At 37.3% G+C, this 24,189-nt stretch overlaps 3 protein-coding genes and 1 pseudogene across 3 annotated transcripts; 2 read left to right on the forward strand and 2 right to left on the reverse strand.

Moving 5' to 3' along the window:
• LOC109709317 lies at nt 1,314-4,461 on the forward strand (annotated as a pseudogene).
• LOC109708549 (palmitoyltransferase ZDHHC17-like) lies at nt 8,354-13,084 on the reverse strand. Its single transcript, XM_020230342.1, has 11 exons — nt 12,888-13,084; nt 12,668-12,802; nt 12,398-12,464; nt 12,156-12,249; nt 11,052-11,148; nt 10,856-10,939; nt 10,342-10,382; nt 9,962-10,027; nt 9,239-9,298; nt 9,085-9,142; nt 8,354-8,998 (listed from the first exon to the last, which is right to left on the reverse strand). The coding sequence occupies exons 1-11, from the start codon at nt 13,045-13,047 to the stop codon at nt 8,910-8,912; spliced, it is 951 nt and encodes a 316-aa protein (XP_020085931.1). The 5' UTR covers nt 13,048-13,084; the 3' UTR covers nt 8,354-8,909.
• Nucleotides 13,334-13,792, reverse strand: LOC109708550. Its single transcript, XM_020230343.1, has 2 exons — nt 13,585-13,792; nt 13,334-13,474 (listed from the first exon to the last, which is right to left on the reverse strand). The coding sequence occupies exons 1-2, from the start codon at nt 13,741-13,743 to the stop codon at nt 13,391-13,393; spliced, it is 243 nt and encodes an 80-aa protein (XP_020085932.1). The 5' UTR covers nt 13,744-13,792; the 3' UTR covers nt 13,334-13,390.
• Nucleotides 19,967-23,510, forward strand: LOC109708548 (E3 ubiquitin-protein ligase XB3-like). Its single transcript, XM_020230341.1, has 8 exons — nt 19,967-20,257; nt 20,406-20,465; nt 20,572-20,643; nt 20,780-20,901; nt 20,989-21,129; nt 21,208-21,315; nt 21,852-22,110; nt 22,639-23,510. The coding sequence occupies exons 1-8, from the start codon at nt 20,075-20,077 to the stop codon at nt 23,020-23,022; spliced, it is 1,329 nt and encodes a 442-aa protein (XP_020085930.1). The 5' UTR covers nt 19,967-20,074; the 3' UTR covers nt 23,023-23,510.

Genomic DNA, 24,189 nt, shown 5'->3' on the forward strand with positions numbered 1-24,189 from the left:
GATAATCATGTTATTGAACTAGGAACAATGCTATGAATTAGAAGGATTAATCATGGAACTTGTCACAATCTCTGACCCTGATTACTTGTTGAATTCCACATTGACCAAATCGTAATGTTGAAAGTATCTACAAAAGTTGAACATAATGTAATTTATTGAAAAAAAAGGGAGAAAAACTATAATTGATCTATTAATAAATAAAATAAAAATGTCACATATTCTAGATTGTAGGAAATTTCTCTTTGATCTTTCAAATAACGACCCGTTTATAATTTGACCCAAACTCACTGTGGAAGTAATAATCAAAATACAATGAAAAATTAACTCCTTAAATTAAATTAAATTAAATAGCATCAAATGAGCTGCCTCTGCTCTAATTTGGTGGCATGAACTCAACATTTGAAATCATGTTTTTCTTTGTAGAAATCCGAACTCTCAGATTTAGTTTCTGGTTTTAGATCATGAAATGATAATTGATTTAGATGCTCTCACGTTGTTTTCCACTAAACAATAATTTTCAATCTAATTCAACAAATGATCGTTTAAATTTTAGCCAAATTACTATATTCATAGATTGTAATTCTTAACTCATATTTGTTGCTAGAGTTCACGAATGATAAAGTATGAAATTATTCCCTGCACCTGCTAAATCTGTATAATTCATTGATTGTACCTTGTGAGTTGTGATGATTTATGTCTTAAAATAAAAATCTAATGTGATATACATCATTTACAACTTAAAAAACCGTGTGTATAGAAAAAAAAAAATTATAACCTATTAACTAGGCATCATGAGGTCCCAGAAATTAATAGTACGGAAAGAATATTGGCGTTCGATTTACAAGAAATAAGATTATTTAAGATGTTAATGAATTTGAAGCCTCTCTAATTGAGGTTTTGGTGCATGGTGTACGGAATGTATTGATACACCGGGTGCAGGGAATACTTTCTCTAAATTCTCCTCCATCCCAACCGTACATTGTTGTTCTATGGTCTATGGAGAGTGCATCAACCTCCGTCCATTTTTGCCATTTCAATGGATACCCCACAAAATCTCTTTTTTTACCCTTTTATGTTTTTTTTTCTCTTTTATTTCTCCTCTCATGCGTTTTTTTCCCATTTCTTTCTCTTTTATTTTCCCTCTCCTCTCTCTCTCTCTCTCTCTCTCTCTCTCTCTCTCGTTTAACGTCTTATTCTTCGTCTTCGGCTTTGGCTTTTATTATTCCCCACCAATTTCGCCACAAATCTAACCGATTCGATTTGATCCAATTTTTAGTTGCTACATTTTTTTTTTCTCCATTTTTGGGAGTAGAATTTGAGCGAGATCGCGAGATTTCTCCACTTCATCTATCGAAATCGAGGAGATATACGCAAAGCTACAGTGATTTGAAGGGGAAGAGACTTATACTAGGGTTTATAGTAAATTCTTGTGAAGGTGAACCATTTTTCTATTTCATTTTCCTTTTTTTTTGGAATATTTTTGGTTTTATACAGCTTTATCCATAGATAAATAATACCCTTTTTTATATAGTTCGATTGATAGTTTGTTTGGAAAGCAATATTTGAACGGAATTGTGCATCACATTCTATGAAAGAAGTTGTTTGAAAACAAATTCTAACACGATTTAGTATGATTTTGTAATGAGTTAGAATGATTACAATAAGCGTGATTGAATAAGATGATTTGATGTCCAATTTATTATGAATTAAGTTTTTCTTTCTATCCAAAAGTATTTTTCTAATTTTCCTGTAGATTATATGCTTAAATTTTTTTTAAAAAAAGCCAAATCTGTAAAATCTAAATTCAATTCAGTTGAATTCATTGAACTGAGAATCAATTCAATTCCATTTGGAATGGAATTGAGTCCCAAAACAGAGTTGTATAATAATCTCTTATAATACTTTAGTTTTGATCCTTCAATCTATTCTAGCTATTCATATTAGTCTCTTGTTTGATTTGCATGCTTCTTCTTGATCAGTTCAATTGAGCTAAATACATTAGTAGGTTTAGAGAGAGTGCCAAAACAGAGTGTATAATCTCTTATGATACTTTAATTTTGATCCTTCAATCTGTTCTAGCTATTCATATCAGTTTCTTATTTGATTTGCATGCTTCTTCTTCATCAGCTCAATTGAGTTAAATACATTACAAGGTTTAGAGAGAGAGAGAGAGAGAGAGAGAGAGAGAGGAAATGGCGCCAAGCAGTTTGAAGAAGGTGCTGGGCGCTGTGAAGGACCAGACGAGCATCAGCATAGCCAAGGTGTCGAGCAACGTCGAGCCAGAGCTCGACGTCGCCNGAGAGAGAGAGGAAATGGCGCCGAGCAGTTTGAAGAAGGTGCTGGGCGCTGTGAAGGACCAGACGAGCATCAGCATAGCCAAGGTGTCGAGCAACGTCGAGTCAGAGCTCGACGTCGCCGTGATCAAGGCCACGAGCCACGACCCGGAGCCCGCTGACGACAAGCACCTCCGCGAGATCCTCCGCCTCACCTCCCTGTCCCGCGGCCTCGTCGCCGCCTGTGTGTCCGCCGTCTCCCGCCGCCTCTCCCGCACCCGAGACTGGGTCGTTGTCCTCAAGTCCCTCTCCCTCCTCCACCGCCTCCTCTCCGATGGCGACCCCGCATTCCGCCGCGAGATCTTCTACACCACCCGCCCCAGCGGCGCCCACCTGCTCAACATGTCGGATTTCCGCGACGAGGCGCACTCCAATTCCTGGGACCACGCTGCATTCGCGCGCGCGTACGCGCTCTACCTCGATCAGCGCCTCGAGTGCTTGCTCTTCGATCGGAAACAATCCGAAAACGGCGGCCGCCGGTGGCGGTCTCCTTCTCGTGCCGTCGACGAGGAAAGTAGAAGCATGAGAACCGCGCCCCAGAGTACTCCCGTAAGAGAGATGGATACGGAGAAATTGTTAGGTCGAATGCAGCAGCTGCAGCAGTTGCTCAACCGCGTCCTAGCTTGCCGCCCCTCCGGTGCGGCCAAGCACAACCGGTTGATCCTAATCGCGCTCTATCCGGTAGTTAAAGAGAGTTTCCAGCTCTACGCCGATATCTCTGATGTGTTGGCTGCGATCCTCGACCGGTTCTTCGACATGGAGTACCAGGAATGCGGGAAGGCTTTCGAGGCGTACGCAACCGCGGCAAAGCAGATTGATGAGTTGTGTTCGTTCTATGGGTGGTGCAAGGACACGGGTGTAGCGCGGTCGTCGGAGTACCCGGATGTGCAGCGGATCGCCGATCAGCTATTGGGGACCCTAGAAGGGTTCATGAGGGACCGGGCGATCCGGCCGAAGAGCCCGCAGAGAGAGCCTGTTGTATCGCGCCCTGCTAGAGAGGAAGAAGGCGAAGAGAAACCACCACTGGTGGAGGATCTGAATAGCATCAGAGCACTCCCTGCTCCTGATGATTACAAAGAAGAGGAGCCGAAACCGGAGCCGGAGATTGAGAAGCCGGTGCCGGTGGCGCCACCGGTGCCAACGAAGCAACAGGGCGATTTGGTGGATCTTAGGGAAGATTCTGCGACCGCGGACGAGCAGGGGAACAAGCTTGCATTGGCGCTTTTCTCGGGGCCAGCAGCTGCGGTCGCTAGCGGAACTGGTAGTAACGGCTCGTGGGAGGCGTTCCCTTCGGACGGAGACGCCGAAGCGACCTCTGCATGGGAAACACCGGCTGCGGAGCCCGGGAAGGCCGACTGGGAGCTGGCGCTCGTCGAGACGGCGAGCGGCCTCTCGAAGCAGAAGGCCGCATTGGGCGGCGGCTTCGACCCGCTGCTGCTGAACGGGATGTACGACCAAGGGACGGTGCGGCAGCACGCGGCCGCGCAAGCAAGCGGCGGCGGGAGCGCCAGCAGCGCGGCACTCCCGGCTCCCGGGTTGCCGACGGGGCGCGCAGGTTTTGGCACTCCCGGCTCCGGACGGTACGGTGCGGGTGATCGGTGGCGACCCATTCGTGGCGTCGCTGAGCGTGCCGCCGCCGGCCTACGTGCAGATGGCGGAGATGGAGAAGAAGCAGCAGCTGCTGGTGCAGGAGCAGCATGTGTGGATGCAGCTCCAGAGAGATGGTATGCAGGGCCAAGTGAGCTCGGCGAAGCTCGACAACGGCAGTGGCTATGGCTTTGTTCCGAACCCTGCAGTGCTCTACAAAATGCCCGTGGGCTACAATGGAGCTGTGTACAGTTATACCACTTACTAAAGATTGATTTTTTTCATTCTCTTTTTTATAAATCTTTTCGCTTCTAATACTTTTGGGTTTTTGAGCGTCGCATGTTCTGAGACTGATTCGTATGTTTGATTTATTCATGTTTATATGTTTGTATTCAAAATACAGCTACACAATACTGCAACATTTCATTCAGGATTCAGGATGATGTATTTATATGTTGTTAGTATTTAATATGTTACCAACTGTAATGGCGAGCACACAGCAATATTAAAAGTGTCACATAAGTTTGTAACACCATCAAAATTATATGAGTATTTTTCCTAGCATTTTCATCTGTGTCATTTAAGTGGGATCTCATGATAAGCATATTATTCTCCTTAAAATCTCTCTTAAATTTTTCTAATTCTCAAAAGCTGCCCTGTTGCGTGGAACATAAACACAACAATAAGATTGAATGTATTGATAGAGTAATTCATTATTTATCTATTACAATATATTAAAATTGTAAAATTAGAGAGCTAAGTAAAAAATTAGTACATGGACGAATTACAATACAGGAATTATCCATATATAAAATATTTTGGAAAATCCTAATTCCTTAAAAAAAAAAAAAAGGGGGAAAAAAAACTTAAAAGTGCGATCAATATAATTCACCCCTCAAAAGTGAAAACTTTCCATTTTGGGTAAAAAACGAAACACACTGAAAACGGACTTTACAAAGCACGTGCTACTCACGTGAGCACCACTGCTAGGCCCCTTTTGGGCCGGGGCCCGTTTCTCGGCCCTTTTTTGTCGTAACATTTTAGCCCGATATTTTAGTGGGCCGGTCCAGGCCCTATCCCAAGTATTGTTAACGGGCCGGGTTAGATTTAGGTGGGCTGTGTGAAAAGACCGGCCTTCTTTCGTAAAGTCCATTTTTGGTACCTTTCGTTTTTTACCAAAAACGGAAAGTTTCGGTTTTGGCCGGTGATTTAATATAGTACATCAATGCCACCTTTATATGAAACCCCTTCAACTGTAAAAAAGAATATATATATATATATATATATATATATATATATTCTTTTTTATAAATCTTTTCGCTTGAAATCCTTTTGGCTTTTTGAGCCTTGCATATTCTGAGATTGATTCGTATGTTTGATTCATTCATGTCTATTTGTTTGTATTCAAAATACAACTACATAATACTGCGACACGTGATTCAGGATTCAGAATGATGCATTTATATGTTTTTCATGTGTTGTTAGCATTTAATATGTTGCCAAGTATATAAGTACAATGGCGAGACTTTTAATTGATTTACACTCGCAATCTTAAATGTGTCACATAAGTTTGTCACACCGTCACAATCTTAAATGTGTCACAAAACTTTGTCACACCGTGAAGATTATTATGAGTATATTTCCAAGCATATTCATCTGTGTTATTTAAGTGGGATCTCATGTAAGCATATTTTTATCCTCAAAATCTCTCAAATTTTTATAATTTTCAAAAGCTGTCTCGCTGCAGGAAACATAAAATCAGTTCAAAGCCTTAAAACACAAATTCAATTTGGTGCAATACGATTGAATGTATTGATAGAAAAATTCGATATTTATTTGTAACTATGTGTTAAAAAAATTTCAAACCTTATAAAGTGCTCAAGTAAGTAAGTACAAGGACAAGTTGCAATACGGGAATTATCCATCCATAAAATAATTACAGAGTTTTGGTCCCATATCGGGCCGGGTTATATTTTGATGGGTAGTCCAAAACAGCGGTGGCTTGCTACGGGAGTCCGGTCACCCCAGTGAGCTTACCTCCGCTTCAGTTTCGTCACGTTCCCCGCAAAATAATTTTTTTCGCGTAGTATTCATCAGAAGATTCTAAGGTTATGCTTAGGCGCGGTGACCGTATCGCCGGGTGTTGGACCCTACAGTTCCGTTCGACTCCAATCGCGTCGCATCGCATCGCATATGTATTTGGGCCGGGGGAAAGCCCATGCATAGTCCAGTAGTCAATGGATTAGGCCCAAATCGCGTCGCGTCGCGTCGCATCGAGTTTGGTCCCTTGTTGGGCCGGGCCATATTTTGATGGGTCGTCCAGGGTTGCTTCGCGAGTCCGGTCACCCCCCGGTGAAATCACCGCCTCTACAGTTTCATCACTTTCGCCGCAAAATAATTTTTTTCGTGGGATTTCCATCATAAAACTCCGCGTTTACGCTTACCTTGCGGTGAGCGTATCGCTGTAGCAGCACGTTACGCGGTTCTACTGTTCCGTTGTTGAAACCCACATTAACCATTTTTAATTTTACATTTTTTTGGCCATTTTACTTTTAAATTTAAATTTAATCTTGATTTTGATTTTNTAAAATAGATTTTCTTTGCACTTTTTTTTAGAACCAAATAAATGTGGCTCGAAAACTACTTTCTTTTTCACCTTAATAAGCTTAAGCTTTCTAATCAGACCATTAACCTCACTACAAAGTATCCGAACTATCAGCCTACGCTCTTTTAGAGAAGGCCAAATTATTTTCCGTCTCACCCACAACAGAGAAAAACCATTTTAAAAAAGTTACACCCAGCGAGATAAATAACAACTCGCATTAAGTCTATAAACAAGTCTTTTTGATATCGTTTCTATTTACATATATGTCATCTTGATTAACTTCCTTATGGAATTGCATGTACCATATGGAAAATCAATTTTGCGATGTATTTTATTCAGACTAATTGCCTATGCATTTTTTGAATAAACAAAAATAAATTTTATTAAACATATTAAATTATATTTCTCTAAACTATATGTTCAGACAGATGCGACTGCCAATAGAATTTATGCCACACGGAAAACGATCGACAGCCGAACCAAATAACAAATCATAGGCAGTGCCAGATCTTCACCTGAAATCATTTTCAACTTAAATTCGTACACCCCAAAACTGTAATTCACAAGGATACTATTTTATCAGACTTTGGCGTTCCATTGTTATATATATATATATATATATATATATGAGCTCGGCTACTATATTTTTATGAGTATTGACTCCCTTATACTTATAAATTTTCGACCCTTAAATTTATTCCATTGATCATTTCCATCCGTTAGATCATACTATTCAATCAACTACCCACTCAACTCTAGAGGGCTACTATCATTCTAAGTAGGAATCACCATCATCCTAACGACATATCCCATCAATCAACAGTTAAAAATTTATGAGTTTAAAATCTATACTCATAAGAGTATGCAACCCCAGCATATGCATATATATATATATATATATANCTCCCTTATGGAATTGCATGTACCATATGGAAAATCAATTTTGCGATGTATTTTATTCTGACTAATTGCATATGCATTTTTTGAATAAACAAAAATAAATTTTATTAAACATGTTAAATTATATTTCTCTAAACTATATGTTCAGACAGATACGACTGCCAATAGAATTTATGCCACACGGAAAACGAACAACAGCCGAACCAAATAACAAATCATAGGCAGAGTCAGATCTTCGCCTGAAATCATTTTCAACTTAAATTCGTAAACCCCAAAACTGTAATTCACAAGGATACTATTTTATCAAACTTTGGCGTTCCATTGTTATATATATATATATATATGAGTTCGGCTACTATATTTTTTATGAATATTGACTCCCTTATACTTGTAAGTTTTCGATCCTTAAATTTATTCCATTGATCATTTCCACCCATTAGATCATACTATTCAATCAACTACTCACTCAACTCTAGAGAGCTACTATCATTCTAAATAGGAACCACCATCATCCTAACGACATATCCCATCAATCAACAGTTAAAAATTTATGAGTATAAAATCTATACTCATAAGAATATAACAGCCCCAGCCTATAATATATATATATATATATATATAGAACTAGGCTACTATATTATTAATAGCACCAAGTCTTTGACCATTGGATTAAGAAATGTGTAGTTAGGATAATATGAACCCCCTAGGGTTGAGTAGATGGTTGGTTGAATAGTATGATCTAACGGATGAAAATGATGAAAAAGGTAGATCTAACGGCAGAAAGCTTGGTAGCACCAAGTGCTTCGTGCTATTAATAGCACAGTAGCCGAACTCTATATATATATATATATATTCCTGGCACCAGATAGGTTTAAAATCCACGATCGATATTCATATCGGAGCAAACGATCAACAGACGTAATCACCATCCAATTAATGACTAATCATGCATAAAGATTCTAGAGTTTTGTAACACTTACGTTGCAGGTAGCAACAAATAAACAATATAGGCAGGTAACCATGCTGCTCTCAACTAAATAGCAGAAACGAAGTGATCTCAATCACTCTCAACTAAATAGCAGAAACGAAATGATCTCAATCAATCAGATGGTTTCACTTGCCAACGGTGGTTTTGATCACAACTAAGCAAATCCAGGTTTTTCACGAAACTAGGAATCAGGCACAACAAATGCTGTAACGCAAAAAATTATTTCAACCAAACAGGCTCATAGAGTGAAAAAGCTTTTGCTCTGCTCGAGCGCAAGCTCATTGTCATCAAACCTGAGGTGAGGTGAGTTTGAAAGGTCGCATGCCACGCCTTTCCTTTCTGATGACCTTTTCTCGCAGATAGATGCCATGAGTCAGTTGATTCTACGTACAATTAGAAAAAACCGGTTTACTTTTACTTTCCACCCAAAACAAAATCTCCTTAAGAGCCCTCGCAAATAACACCTCGGCCTCGGTCTAGTTCTGAAAATCGGTATCTAGTGTTTAGGTTTCAAGAACTCTTTTATGTTGCCGACAAAACCTTTATCATAGGGATTAAAAAACCTGATTTCGGAGAATGCACTCCCTGAGAAAGTACAATGCAATGATAATCGCATTAAAGGAAACAGGCAAACGCATTTCATAACCTTCGGAATAGTCTGTTAAAAGCACCTTGTTGAGCTGGAGCTGGAATGTTAAGCTGGAATTCGGGATACTTCCGCCAATTTATCTGAAATGAATATGCACATTAAATTAGCTTTCAGCAACAGTAGAGGGAAAAGGGCAAGCAAATAGCCAAAACCAGGATAATTAACATTGGAATTACCCATTCCTCTGTTTTGATGTTGAAGCAGATGCAATAAAGGTGCCACATCAAGAAAACCACCTACTAGAGAAGCAGAATTAATGGTTTCATACTTGATCACTTGGAGAGAATAAGAGATGCAGCATTAAAGAAATGTACAGATGCACAAAAGAACCAAAGAGGAGGAACTGATTTGAAAATTAACTTATAATAGATGACCAATTTAGAGGCCCGACCAGCTTAGAAAGTTACCCAAACACAAGCAAATAAAGCCAACTGGCTTAATAACAACAAGTCCTATCTCATCAAGTAGCATGTGAAAAATTTACACAAGAGTAATAGAGAGGAAGCATGTGAAAAATATACGCAGAGAGTGAAATAGAGGAAGCATGTGAAAAATTTACACACAGAATAAAACACGAGTAAAATAGATGAAATCGGTTCGGTAGAAACTGGACAGTCGGCATTATAATAATTGGTGATTTTTCTCATAATTAATACTCTAAATTTACGGACCAGTTATATACGAGATTTATTATTAGACGCATGTTAACCTAACTCAAACGCAAACTTAGCTGATGATCATTAATTGCTGGTTGAAATCACTGCAAGAATCATTAGAGAGATACAAGAAGAAACTTATCATCCTCTGCAGTATCAAGTCAACCATTAAATTATTTACGGCTGCAGTACAACATGGACAGTCATAGAGTATATGAGCTTGGAAAGCAAGGATGAACAAACCTGCCATAGCACCTGGAGGATAGAGAATAGCATTGTGCTGATGACCATGTTAAGGGAGAGGTTAGCCTGTCAAGCAAAATATTCAAGAAATAACTCAACAATGCACATAATGCACATTTATAAGTTAAATTAAAAATTTACACTAAAAGAATATACTGAAAACAGTCCACACCAATTGTAAAACTAACAGAAAGATCTTGCATGGAAAAATGTCGGAAAAATACACTGAAAACAGTCGCCAAAAAAAAAAAAGGGGTTGATGGCTGAAAAAAGGTCTAGTGAATAGACTTGCAGACATTCTCCCATTTTGAACATACGAATCATTAATGAGATATCAGTTTACACAAACAAGAGGGGAAAAAATGAAATGCAAGACATACCTCTAATCCTACTCTTGAAGTATTCAGGAATCTTGTGATATCTGTTCCAGCATTAATAAATATAAATTAATACAGAATTAAAAAAATATGTGAAATAGATGGAGCTCATATCATCACCATCCAAAAAGCAAATGCATGTGCCACTTCAGAGTAACAATAATTGATATTTCAGACTGGGTTATTTGCTTCAATAAATGCCTAAACCGAAAAATGGAGTATTCATACAACAATCAAGATAGTTAGCTAGCTGCTATCTCTGATATGGAATATAATCCCCTGGTACTTGGTCATTAGTTCCCTAGTGGCTTGTACTTATATCTGACATATAACTCCTAGAATAAATCTATAACAAGAAAAGGGTTTTGTAACAAATATCAAAAACAACAAGGAACAATAAGCAGTAAAATATCACCATCTATATAGCAAGCATTTGCAAAGCATCTACCAATGTAAATGGTTAGCTTGACAAAGTGTCAACAGTCTATCAACTAAATTACTGATTTAAATAACGTACATCGAGTTGAACACATGGTATAGGAAGACTCAGCAATAACAAATCCAGTTAGAAGGACCATAAACAGCCGGTGATTTTTCTGACCTGCAAAACACATGATGTTGATGATTACCAAAGTAAAACATGTGTACTTTGTATACAGGTGAAACAACAAAAGGACCAACCTATCACATAAGCAACAAAAAGAATGCGGTACCTATGCAATTTCCCAAAGCAGGACAGTGGTGATCAAATCCTCTAATATTTGTCTTGCAGCTAGTGCAGTATCTTACCCTTGGAAACAGTGAAGAGTTCTGCACAAATAACAAAACAAGTGTAAAAGAAGGGTGAAAAAAAAGAGGAAGAATGCTAAAATTAGTACAAGCGGCTAATTCTCAATAATACTAAAAGCGTCATAATAGAAAATTATTATTTAGCTGATATAAACCACTTCGCTACCACTAAAGCTTATCCATAAGCTATCAAATGTTTGGCAAATTAACAAATAAACGCATGATTTCCATATTCTCAATTTAGGGGTCGTTTGTTTTGGTGTAAGTGTAGGGGTGGAACTCAAGTTCCAGTTTTGGCGTAAGTAAAAAATATAATGTAACTAAAGTTACGTTAGACTTCTACTTCACCTACTCTCGACTTTCCCTTCTAAAGTACCAAACTCGACTTCCGCCACACTCAACCTTCTCTAAAAAATTTATTAAATAGTAAAACCTAACTCTACTTCCTCTATAATGGGTTAAAATTACCTTACTTACAATAAATTAGGATTACCTTTAAATAATAATGAAAATTTTAATTATTTAACAGGTTAAATTTTATAGGGGTAAGTTTACCACTATATTCAGGAGATAAGGGATCTACTTACTTATATGAAAACAAACAATGGAATTCAAAAAACTAATTTCACCAGCACCAAGTTATATCAAAACAAACAGAAGAAGTAATTAAATTTAACTTTCAGACTTTACAAGTTACGTTAAAACAAACAACAAAAAAATAATCACACTTCAAGAAAACTCAAACACCACTGCACTTGAGTTACGTTGGATCTATAGATTCGTCAATCCAAACGTCCCCTTAATGGAAGTGAAAAAGTGCAGGAACTCTTACAACAAAGTGTATAAAAAATAAGAATACAGCACGGTTAATAAATATATACTCATGATAGAAAAGTTCAACATATCAGCTAATCCATATTTGAGACATGAAATACCGCATGCCTAACAAAACTACAATATGCCTTTACTATGACAACTATGCATCTAAGAAGCTACAACAGATAAACACGTAAGACACACTTTCAAACCTCACACTGGCTGAAATCGGAGAAACCATTGCAACTGGCTTCTGTTGAACGCGAAGAGTCATATGAAACCATTCCCGGATCGCTAGAAAAAATCCTGCAATTACAATGCGGGAGGTTAATAGCAATCTTTGATATTGTGCCAGACAAATCCTGAACACACTTCACTTATTCAGCCAGGTAAAGGAATCAATTGAAGTTACATGAATGAAAGAGGAGACAGAAACTTATGAGGATGAAGCAACCTATAAAGTCCAAATAATAGCAGAGCACACTCAGCATTAAGAATTGCATCCAACAAAGAAGGAACAGCTGCAACACAAATCAACATTAATGTTTATTGAGATCAGCATCGTTGTGATAGCAATAGTCATTAGCACAAGCATTTGAAAATATAAAAGAGCTGTTCTCACGTGATTTAGTCTATATTCTTTCTCATTATGCAATTCCAAGAAAAGAATGATATATATATTCATCAAACTGCAATGAATTTAGCAGTGGCAAAAAAGAAGTACCTTGCCGTATAATGCAAATGTACACTCCCCAAAGAAAAAATACATTGAAGAGAACAAAAGCCGGAGCAGATGCAGGTACGCCAAGGAGCCGCCGACACCATCTACCGATCACAACAGTCGCAACAAAAACCACACCTGCAGAAGAGAATTTTAACTCCAAGATATCGAGAAAAGAACTTATCTATTCTCAACAATAGGCAAACAAGACGGGGAAAGGAACCTGCAATCGGAAGCATAGAGACAAGAGAAAAGGAGGGGAAGAAGTGAGGAACCATGGCAAGTGCCAACTGAGACGACACGACAAGGATAGAAGAAAAGATCGCGGAAGATAGGATCTCCCATGGTGATTTCCGGAGCCTCTGAAACCCTGAACCCACCATTACTCCAAACTCCTAACTCAGATCAAGATCCAGATGCAGAGAACAATGATCCCACTTCTTCTCACGCCGTTCGATCACACCATCCAATCAAAACACCTATTCCTTCTAGGCGATCTAAACCAATTTCTTCTCCAATGCAACTACTTCTACTATCAATTTAAAAGGAAATAATCAAATAAATAACAAACAAGAAATCGTAAACAAATCTTCCAACTATCCACTCAAAACACCTAACTCTAGCATCACTCCAAGCCCTAACTCAAATCAACATCCAAATACCAAACAAACACCGGCGCCACTTCTTCTGACAACACACAACCACAAGATCGCACGCAGATCGAAACTAGGGTTTCGCTACGGCCTCCTCCTCCTCCTCCTCCTTCGTGATCCCACCAGAACCAGCGGCGCTTTCCGCAGGAGGAATCGTCTGCGAGGAAGGGGAAGAGCGTTTAGCGTTTAGCTTAAGAAGCAATTCGTCGAACAGGAGATGCGCGCGCTCGAGGATCGGGGTTAGGGTTAGGGTTAGGGTATACGTACGAGATCGGGGTTATAGATGCGGTGGACGAGGGACGCGCCGGAGAGGAGGGAGACGACGACGACGACGGAGGACCACGCGAGCGAGGGGGTTCCCGTCGGAGGTCGCCCTCCCCCGAACCTCTTCTTCTTCACCACGCCACTACTACCACTGTTGTTCATTTATTACCCCTTCCCAACTCCTCCCTCTCTTTCTCCTCTTCTTTTTTTTTCTTTTNGACCCCTCAATTATAGGTAGTTTTGAAATTAGTACCCCTAAAGTTAATAAAAATATAGAAGTATTTCAGCTGATAATAGTTGGAAGGATGAAATTTAAAATTTGATTCAAATAATTAAAATAATTTTATATTAAATTGTTACTAAATTACAGTTAAATAGAAAAGTTTGCAAGAGTTGGCCCATAACGGCCCATTTGTCATGTAACGGTTGAGTCAGAGAACTGGGCCGACCCAGGAAACCATATGAGCCCATCACGGCCCACCACTGCAATGGTTTAATGGTGGAGAATTTGTAGCCCATGTGAGCTCTCTTTCTCTCTTCTTCTTCTTCTTCTTCGGCGGCGATTTGAGTTCGATGCTAAAGGGTTTTATAATCTCATCTCTTTTTCATGAAAATGAAAATTTAAATAGATACGCCATTGATCAATAAATATTCGAGACAAAGCACAAAATAGAAAAAACACCAGAGGAGTGCACTTACTGGATCGATAGCCTATGTGTCTGGTAAAAAACAAAAAAGAATAAAAAGAGATCTTCAGTTTACGTTGTAACACTAATTCCGCCATTTTAAAAACATTTGAAAAATAAGCATGGAATGGACATACGTAAGGCGAAATTAACAAACATTTGACTAGTTCCTTGCACACTACGTGTGACATATGACATACATACATTTAAGTTAAAATATACCCAATAAGCAACTCCCTTGAATGCAACCTATTTGTTACAACCAGTTAATTAATTTGGTAGTGTTAGGTAGGATATTTTCTCTTGTAGCAGTAGATAATTATTACAAGTTGTGAACCCTAAATCCTCTTTGTTAGGTCAGAAAATATATATGATAGATTAATAAATATCTTATGGTGTTGTATTTAATTTGTGTGGTAATGGAGAATAACAATAGAGACTACTCTTCAACTTCAAGTAGTAACAAAGCTTTTATTAATTAAGAAAATAGATAACTTGGTGTGATTTCTTAGTTTTGACCCATTCAGAGCATTGTTTGGAAATATTAGCTCAAACCCATAAGTTCAAAGGGGAAAAAACAAATGTGTGATGAGAAAAAGAAGAAAAAAAAAAGCTTGTGTTTGAAGCAAAACTCCTATGAAAAGTAGGAAATTAACTCACCTATAAAAACTCTTCAAAATAGTGCATTATACGTACTAACCATAAAATGAAACAAAGAAAATGAATGTTGATTCTTCTCGCTTTTCTCGATACTATAATTTTCTTAAAGAAAATTACAATGATCACCTTTTGTTAATTTTTCTCAGTACAATCGCACTTTCGCATTCCTCCCTCATTTACGCGAGGTTGTTCGATTAAAAAGGCACAATTAGGTCTATGCATTTTCCCCTACCTATCAATGTGCTACGGCGTGTCGCACACTCCCTTAACAAATGGCATCAATCTTTTCGCAAAGCTCGTTATTCAATACAAGCTTCTCGAAAACTTTTGCAAATTAAAATACAAATCATGCATCCACAAACCATGCACTTAATCAGTATCTTTTGTTTATCTTAACTAGCAAGTTATACTTGCTTAATTATATAACTAAAAGAACTATTGTTCTCAGCTGCTACACTCCTTAGTTTTAAAATATTGAACCTTAATTGAGGATCTCTCATTAGAGCTTAAAGGATTGATGTGTTAATTACCTGTTGTGTTAGTATAGTAATCGAAGAACCCTATCCAAGGTATTAAAAATATAAATAAGTTGGTTGGTTAAAAGCGAATCGGATCCGTCATGCATTGAGCAAGGTATCAACTTAAAAGTGGTGTGGTCACTGATCAGTATTATCCTAATAATTTAGTGTCATTAATTCTTATTTAGATCTCTCTTGTACAAGCCATGTGCACCGCACCTTTAAATCGCCTTTGCATTAGTTATCATATCATCTGGTCCATTACATTAGTGTATTATTTAAGTAATTTTCAGAAAAAAGAAATGTAATTTAGTTAGTAAACCCATGATGCAGCACATTCCATTAAATGAAAATGTAGTATTTCGAAACTCAGTAAGTTTAGCATATTCCAATGTGAATGTAAAAAGTGCTCTTCTATAATATATTTTAATTTACTGTGATTTTTTGTGTGATAATAAAAAGCGAATTAAACCAAATTAATGGGGCTTTCCTTGAGATGGAAGTGGCTTGCGCGGGGCTCAAGAGATCACCAATGAATTGTAAGTTTGAGAATAAAGAGATCGCCAAATTAATTTACTCTTATTTCAAAAGAAGCATATTAAATTATTCTTATTTTGGTCCTTCTATATAAATCATTGATTTTATCTCATGTTAGAAATTACAGACATGTATAATATACTTGATCAGATTCAATAATAATATACATTTATTTATTATTTATGCTAAGAAAGATAAATGAATAATTTTATTGCTTTTACTAGTGAAGTTACCCACGCATATGGAGAGTTAGAACGCACTGAAGGGTCTTAAGATATTAGTGAGCAAATCAAGATATTTTACATGTCAACTAATTTAACTATATTATTAATATCTCAAATCTAATTTTGCTCACTACTATTTTTTCAGAAAATAACTTACATATATTATTACAATTATTTATTCTGAGTACAAGAGGATACCTCTAATTATTTACATATATTATTTAGGGGAAACTTCAAAAAACCCTCCTATGGTTTCCAACTTTCTCACTTTAGTACCCTGTGGTTTAAAGTGTATCAATTTACCCCCCTGTGGTTTTGTTTTTATCTTTTCTATAGCTTTTCTCTTAATATTTTGTTAAATTATATACAAAAAAACATCAGAGATCCATCTAGATTTACCGAATATTTACTTTAGTACCTTTTAATTTTAATTTTGTCACTGATTTAAGGAAAAAAAACAATAAATTTGGTAAAAAAAAGAGAAAATCAAAACCACAGGGAGGCAAATTGATACACTTTAAACCACAGGGTACTAAAGTGAGAAAATACAAAACCACAGGGGGGTTTCTGAAGTTATCCCTATTATTTATAATCATTCGCTAGTTTATTCTAACCAAGATAACACCTTCACCAGTAGTATTAATTACTATTCATTGAATATCTGTTTTATAAAAAGTAAAAAAAAAAATATTGATCTGTATGTCTTTTAATTTTAGGTCATTGTTTTTATTTATACCCACGATTTTGTGACATTTCTAAAATAAATATAATCTATTATGCTATCATAATGGGCTGTTAATTTAATAATTATAAATTAATATTTGAGGAGTTTTTGAATTATTTAAGACATTTATTTTGGTCCATCCAATCAGCGATCAAACGATCGGGATATTTGATGCTTTGGATTTAGCGCTCCAGTTGTTTAGACAAATAAAATTTGTGACCCAACAAAATTACGGGCCTTGAAAATGTATATTAATATTAAATTAATAAAAACAGAAAACCTGCACAAAAAGGACAACAAATCCAGTCCATGACCGTTGTAAGTCAGTGAATAAAATGCCACAAATTATATTTTATTAATTGAAAATATTATTACAAGAGAATAATTACTTATAAAAATATACTGGTTTTTCAGAATTTTTTTTTTATAAAAAGATTAATGACCATGTTCAATGTACAAAACCGTGGGATCAGAGGCGCCGTACTCAGCAGAGACTTTTTTTATTTTTTATTTTTAATAATTCAGAGAACCGCGTGTAGATCGACTTGTGACTCGATTCAGACATTGGACTTTGTTGGACTTTCAGAAATGCCCTCGCCCTCTCCGTACGTCATTTTACTGCATGCACCCGGTGCATTCGTATATTCGTGCACTCCATTTCTGTTTCTTTCTACATTTTATTCCATTTCATTATCTAATCTAATTTTAGATTCTTTAAACATACTACTAACATCTTATCACAATAAACTAGCCTGTATATTATATATATATATATATATCTTTTTTTTGGTGAATATAGCAAGTTATATAATTTGAAATAATAAGCCAAAAATATGAAATAATTATATTTCGAATTCAACATTCATCAGATATCTACTATCAATCCTTAGTCAATTATACTATATATGTATCGGCGCATGCATGCAATTTGTAAAGAAATAATAGAATTTAAATTGTCAAAAATTAGAATGTACAAATATAATATGCGCAGAGGCACGCAATTGTAAAAACTAGCCCAAAAATAATAATAATAAGGGTAAACTTCAAATACCATTTATGCGGTTTCGTATTTTCTTATTTTAGTATCTTATTATTTAAAATATATANTACCATCACCACCTCATGACAATAACCCCATCTTTTACTTCTCAGAATAATATAATATCCATCTCTCTCTCAAAAAAAAAAAAAAGAATAATATAATATTCATCATTTTGTTATTTTATTTTCCAACAGTAAGATTTAATGTGATTTAGTTAATAGTCAATTTGACCACATGCTTTAAATTTCGCATCGATATCCTTGTTATGACTGAGTTAATACATGTAACGTACCTTTATGGTCCAATTCAAAATTTTACTTTGATATATAGAAAATAATATGTTACTTATTATATTTTATGACACTGTATTTTTTTTATCATTATATATTTTTTATTTGAATATATTTGCCATCGAGAAAAATTAATACAGGGCAGTAAGAGAGTGGAATAATTTATTCTAGCACTTTTAATTAGAATAAAAGCGTAAAAAAGGAATCAAAATTTTAATATTCGTTCTATCCACGATACAAAAAGAAGAAACATATATTCTTCCTTAAATAACACATATTTATCTTTTTCCCCTAAACAAATTAAATATTTTATTATATCATCTGAACGATGTGGTTTTTTATGTAGCAGTTGTACTAGATTATCTATCTTTGAAGTTGATTAAATTGTTTTGAAAAAATATAATAATATTTTTTTGAATCATAATAGTATGTGTAAACTCCAAATACGCAATTTAATTGATTATTAAAGATAAAAAAATAATAATAAGGGTAAACTTCAAATACCATTTATGCGGTTTTGTATTTTCTTACTTTAGTACCTTATCATTTAAAATATATCAAGTTAGTACCCTGTGGTTTCTTCTTCTTTTTTTTTTTCGTCAGCTCCTTCGTTAATATTTTATTAAATTATATACAAAAAAACTTCAGTTACCACACTTAGGTTTATTGAATATTTACTTTAGCATTTTTAAGTTTTAACTTTGTCATTAATTTAACAAAAAAATTAATAAAATTGACAACAAAAAAATAAAATAAAATTATAAAGTACTAAATTGATGCACTTTAAATCGTAAGGTACTAAAATGAAAAAAATAGAAACAAAAATATTTGAAGATTTTTCTAATAATATAATAATAATAATAAAGTGGTGTAGCATCGCACTTTAGACCGTTCTGGCTCCACGGGGTCCATACGAGGAAGTCAAGGCTATGCGGTAACCTCACCGGGACAGTGACCACACCCCCACCCCCACCCCCTCACACTAAACCAAAATTAAATAGTGTGCGTATTATGAACCCCTGCTCCCATTGTTCCCCACCATAAAACTCCCCTCAAAAACTCTCCCCCCTCCCCACTCCTCCTCCTCCTCCTCCTCCGCTACCACTCCGGTGGTGGGCTGCTACCTANAAAACTAAAATGTGCTAAAGTAAACTTCAAATACCATTTATGCGGTTTCGTATTTTCTTATTTTAGTATCTTATTATTTAAAATATATAAAGTTAGTATCCTGTGGTTTCTTTTTTTTTTTTTTTCGTCAGCCCCTTCGTTAATATTTTATTAAATTATATACAAAAAAACTTCAGTTACCGCACTTAGGTTTATTGAATATTTACTTTAGCACATTTTAGTTTTAACTTTATCATTAATTTAACAAAAAAAATTAATAAAATTGACAATAAAAAAATAAAATAAAATTATAAAATACTAAATTGATGCACTTTAAATCGTAATGTACTAAAATGAGAAAATAAAAACCAAAATATTTGAAGTTTTTTTTAATAATATAATAATAATAAAGTGGTGTAGCATCACACTTTAGACCATTCTGGCTCCACGGGGTCCATACGAGGAAGTCAAGGCTAATGCGGTAACCTCACCGGGACGGTGACCACACCACCTCACACTAAACCAAAATTAAATAGTGTGCGTATTATGAACCCCTGCTCCCATTGTTCCCCACCATAAAACTCCTCTCAAAAACTCTCCCCCCTCCCCACTCCTCCTCCTCCTCCTCCTCCTCCTCCGCTACCACTCCGGTGGTGAGCCGCTACCTACGGCGGCGGAGGGGCGGCGGCGACGTCGCCGGAGAGGATGGGTCAGAGCTTGGCGTGTAGCCGCTCCAGCGACGAGCACGAATTTTTCAGCGCGGTCCAAAGCGGGGACCTCGAATCCATAGAGTGCGTGCTGTGTGCGGACCCCTCCTTGCTCCGCCGCGCCACCATCTACGACCGCCTCTCCGCCGCGCACATCGCCGCCGCAAATGGGCGCCTCGAGGTGAGCTCCCCTATGATCCCAAATGAGTCCTCTTCGTTTTTCCCTTTTTTTTTTGGGTAATTTATGGTGGTTTAATCGGATTTCTCAGTGGTTAAATAAATGAGCGGATAAGATTTGTCGTTTTTGTTTTTTTTTGGCGTGTTTTTAGGTTCTTTCGATGGTTTTGGATCGCTCTGTTCCTCCTGATGTCGTAAATCGCCACAAACAGGTAAAAAAAATCGATCTTTGTAGTGTTCTTCGTCTCTTTCCCTGTTTATATGACTAATTTTTATGCATAATAAAGGTGTGATTTTTGTGTGATTTTTTATGCAAAGACTCCGCTGATGCTCTCCGCGATGCACGGGAAAATCGAATGCGCGAAAAAGCTGCTCGAAGCTGGGGCAAATGTGAGCAAAGTTGCCTCCTTTTCCTTTTTATTTCCATATGCAATGTTTTTGAACTTAAAAAAGTATTCTTTTTTCGCGAGATCTCGCTCTATGATGTTCAAATTGATCCGAGTGTTCATTTCTACTTGCTCTATAGATCTTAATGTTTGATTCATTGAACGGGCGAACTTGTTTGCATCACGCGGCGTACTACGGCCATTCGGATTGCTTGCAAGCTGTTCTATCCGCAGCCCGATCCACCCCCGTTGCCGATTCTTGGTGGGCCTTTATTTTTTTGTTTCAATTTGAAGTTACATAGCTCTTCTGTTTCTGATCTTCATTGTTGCAATTTCAATACAAAAACAGGGGATTCGCGCGGTTTGTAAATGTTCGAGATGACAACGGGGCAACGCCGCTGCATCTCGCTGCGAGGCAAGGACGGTCCGATTGCGTCCACATTCTATTGGACAATGGGGCTATTGTTTCTTCTTCCACCGGCGCATATGGGTAATGGTTACAATAATAGCTTTACAATTTTTTTCTCCATTTTGCTACATGTGCTGAATTTGTATATTCCTGTCGCAGTTTTCCGGGGAGTACGCCGCTGCATTTGGCCGCCCGCGGGGGATCGTTAGATTGCGTGCGCGCGTTGCTCGCGTGGGGCGCCGATCGGCTTCAAAGAGATGCAGCTGGGTGAGGATCCTTTGTAGTCTAAATTGTAGTAATTATGTTTGATTTTTCACTAATTCAAGTGAAATTATGTTGCCATTATGTTATTATTATTATTATTACATTTTTGATTCATTAGAATGTCTCTTAACACAATTGTTGGCATTTGCACTCCTTTGATCTAGTGTCAGGTTATCTTTTTGGTTCTGCCGACACTTCTGTGGCTCATAAAGTTTACTAAAATTGAGCTTTTTTGGTTTCTCAAAATAGTAATATCACCACCTGTTCCAATGACTAGTGGGAGGAACACTTTAAAAAGTACAAAATCCATTAAAAGCTTGCATGTGGTTGTGATTGGAGGGAGTAAATTATAAATTTTGCAAAGATTAGTGTCCATTAGACAATTTTTAAGCAACCTGGTATTTTGTGAATTTGCGCTTTACGTTTTTCTGTGGATCTTTCCATAACCCACTTCAAATTTTAACCTGAGTACCATAGTAAGTGCTTATATAGTTGTGTCGAAGAAGTGTGTTGTTTACTTTATTTGGTCATTTCTTTAGGAGAATTCCATATGCTGTTGCTCTAAAGCGGCGCCACGGAGCATGCGCTGCTCTGCTGAACCCATCGTCGGCAGAGCCGATGGTTTGGCCTTCTCCTTTGAAGTTCATTAGTGAGCTCAATCCGGACGCAAAGGCTTTGTTAGAGGCCGCTTTAATGGAGGCTAATAGGGAGAGGGAGAAGAAGATATTGAAGGGGACGAGGTACTCCGTTCCATCCCCTTCGCGTTCGGATGATGGAGTCGACGATGATATCTCCGAGGTCAGTGTTTTCTCCTTTCATTTCGTTTTTCAGTAAGATAATTATTAACTTATCGAAACTTTTTTAATAGCCTTTTAGGGTTATACCTTGCGTAACTACTTTGCTTTTAAGTGTGATAGAGAGGATTCTCCAACCCTTTTTAGTGGTGGGTGTTGGGGGGGTTTGAGAATGATTATACCATAACACCCACTAACACCCCAGAGAAGAAAAGAAACTTTAATTCATATAAAATACGGTACTAATTCTTCTGATCCATTCAATAATAATCGTAATGAAACTCATACAGATTCTAGTTTGGTGTCTTATTCCAAGGTTAATGCATCTTTGTTTAAATTTGTACGAAAAGTGAACTGCATAGCTGCATTTTGCTGCAACCAGTAGCTTATATATATATATCTACCACTTTTTTTCTCAACTTGATGAATGTAGTCAATAAGACTTGCCTTTTCAGTAGTAGTTGATACAAACATCAGTAGGCTGTTTCGATTGGCTTCATGTATGAGAGTATGAGAATGCGGGTTGTCGCAGGCGAGCGACGCTGAACTGTGCAGCATCTGCTTCGACCAACACTGCACTATCGAAGTACAAGATTGCGGCCACCAAATGTGCGCGGCGTGCACGTTGGCCTTATGCTGCCACAACAAGCCCAACCCGACAACCCTCTGCTTGCCGAGCCCGGCCTGCCCCTTCTGTCGCCGCAGTATATCTCGGCTCGTCGTGGCCAAGGCCGAAAAGCCGCGCGATGACGGAGAAAGGGCCAACTCCCCGAAGAGGCGGTCGAGGCGGTCCCGCAACGTCAGTTGCGAGGGGAGCAGCAGCTTCAAGGGCCTCTCCTCGGCCATGGGCTCGTTCAAGATGGGCCGCGGATCGGGTCGGATATCTGATAACAGCGCAATATTGGACAAGCCTTGATTAAGCAGCTGAGTCATTTGAGTTCAATCAATTCTTTTTGGGGCATCTTCTTTTGCCTGTACACCCCCTGCAAAATATGCAAAATTACATAAGCAAATATTCCTGAAAACTTGGTATTTGTACGTGTGCCGCGCAAATGCTAAATTTGCTGCCATATTTGCATAATTTTGCGTCGTTCGAAAGGGTTAAGTGTATATGCAGGGGAGAAAAGGGGGGGATTTTAATCAAATGCATAGTTCATGTAGATTCTGGGCATTCTAAAAGCTATAGAGAGATTGAATAAAAGCTACTATGGTTCTTTTGTGGAGAACACTATCCACAGTGAAAACTCTGCTTGTTTTCAAAAAGGGTAAGTTAGAGATAGAGAGAGAGAGAGAGAGGGGATGTAGTAGGGACTATGTAGCAGGCTTTTTTGTCTGTGTGATTTGATTTGAAACATCTATTCAATTACAAAGATGGTGTGAGATGAACAATTCATCACCAAAGCAGCTTCTTGCTTCTTCTTGTGTTGTTGATTGATAGCCACGTCCCACTGCTGCTCTATTATTGAGCATGGGAATAGGGGTTGGGGGGTCCTCTATATTATTAGAACATTACTAATAGGGTAAATTTTGATTTAATTTACTTTGCCTTCTTGTGGTTCGAAAAGTTAAAAGTTAACTGGATTATGATTTTATCTCTATTTCATCGAAAAGAATAATTTGCTATCGAATAAAATGGTAAAATAAATTCTTTTGATAACCGCAAAATAATTAAATATAACTTATTGAGTCTAAACATGTTGGATTATAAAATAGTTAGATGTAATTATTTGAATAAAAATGAGCCAAACTATAAAAGGAGTGAATGGAGGTTTTATGGTGTGCTCTTTTATTATCCTCTAGTCCTTTTCCCATTTTAATTTTGGTTTTAGCCCTTTGTCCTTTATGTGTGACACAACCCAAGTTATTGGCCTCTTTGGCGCATAAGGATGGTGAAATTTTGTCGCGTTTGTGTAAGAATTTAGATATTATATTTAAATATAATTTAATAATTATAAAAAAATAAAAATACATACAAAGTTGAGAAGTTTTTGTAGTATATATATTTTTATTTTTCCAACTTTATTTTCGTGTGATTTTGATGTAGACTCATCGTTGTGGACCCTGTTACTTTTCTTTTTCTCGT

The sequence above is a fragment of the Ananas comosus genome, linkage group 4, assembly GCF_001540865.1.
Source record: "Ananas comosus cultivar F153 linkage group 4, ASM154086v1, whole genome shotgun sequence".
NCBI classification, from domain to species: domain Eukaryota; kingdom Viridiplantae; phylum Streptophyta; class Magnoliopsida; order Poales; family Bromeliaceae; genus Ananas; species Ananas comosus.

Coding starts and splice junctions, on each gene's coding strand:
- LOC109708548 (XM_020230341.1), top strand. CDS start 20,075: ATGGGTCAGAGCTTGGCGTGTAGCCGCTCCAGCGACGAGCACGAATTT. Junction 20,644..20,779: donor TGCTCGAAGCTGGGGCAAAT/GTGAGCAAAGTT, acceptor CTTGCTCTATAG/ATCTTAATGTTTGATTCATT. Junction 21,316..21,851: donor CTTCAAAGAGATGCAGCTGG/GTGAGGATCCTT, acceptor TCATTTCTTTAG/GAGAATTCCATATGCTGTTG.
- LOC109708549 (XM_020230342.1), bottom strand. CDS start 13,047: ATGGTGGGTTCAGGGTTTCAGAGGCTCCGGAAATCACCATGGGAGATC. Junction 12,465..12,667: donor CATTTGCATTATACGGCAAG/GTACTTCTTTTT, acceptor TTTGTGTTGCAG/CTGTTCCTTCTTTGTTGGAT. Junction 12,250..12,397: donor CTATTATTTGGACTTTATAG/GTTGCTTCATCC, acceptor TTGTAATTGCAG/GATTTTTTCTAGCGATCCGG.
- LOC109708550 (XM_020230343.1), bottom strand. CDS start 13,743: ATGAACAACAGTGGTAGTAGTGGCGTGGTGAAGAAGAAGAGGTTCGGG. Junction 13,475..13,584: donor GCATCTATAACCCCGATCTC/GTACGTATACCC, acceptor CCTTCCTCGCAG/ACGATTCCTCCTGCGGAAAG.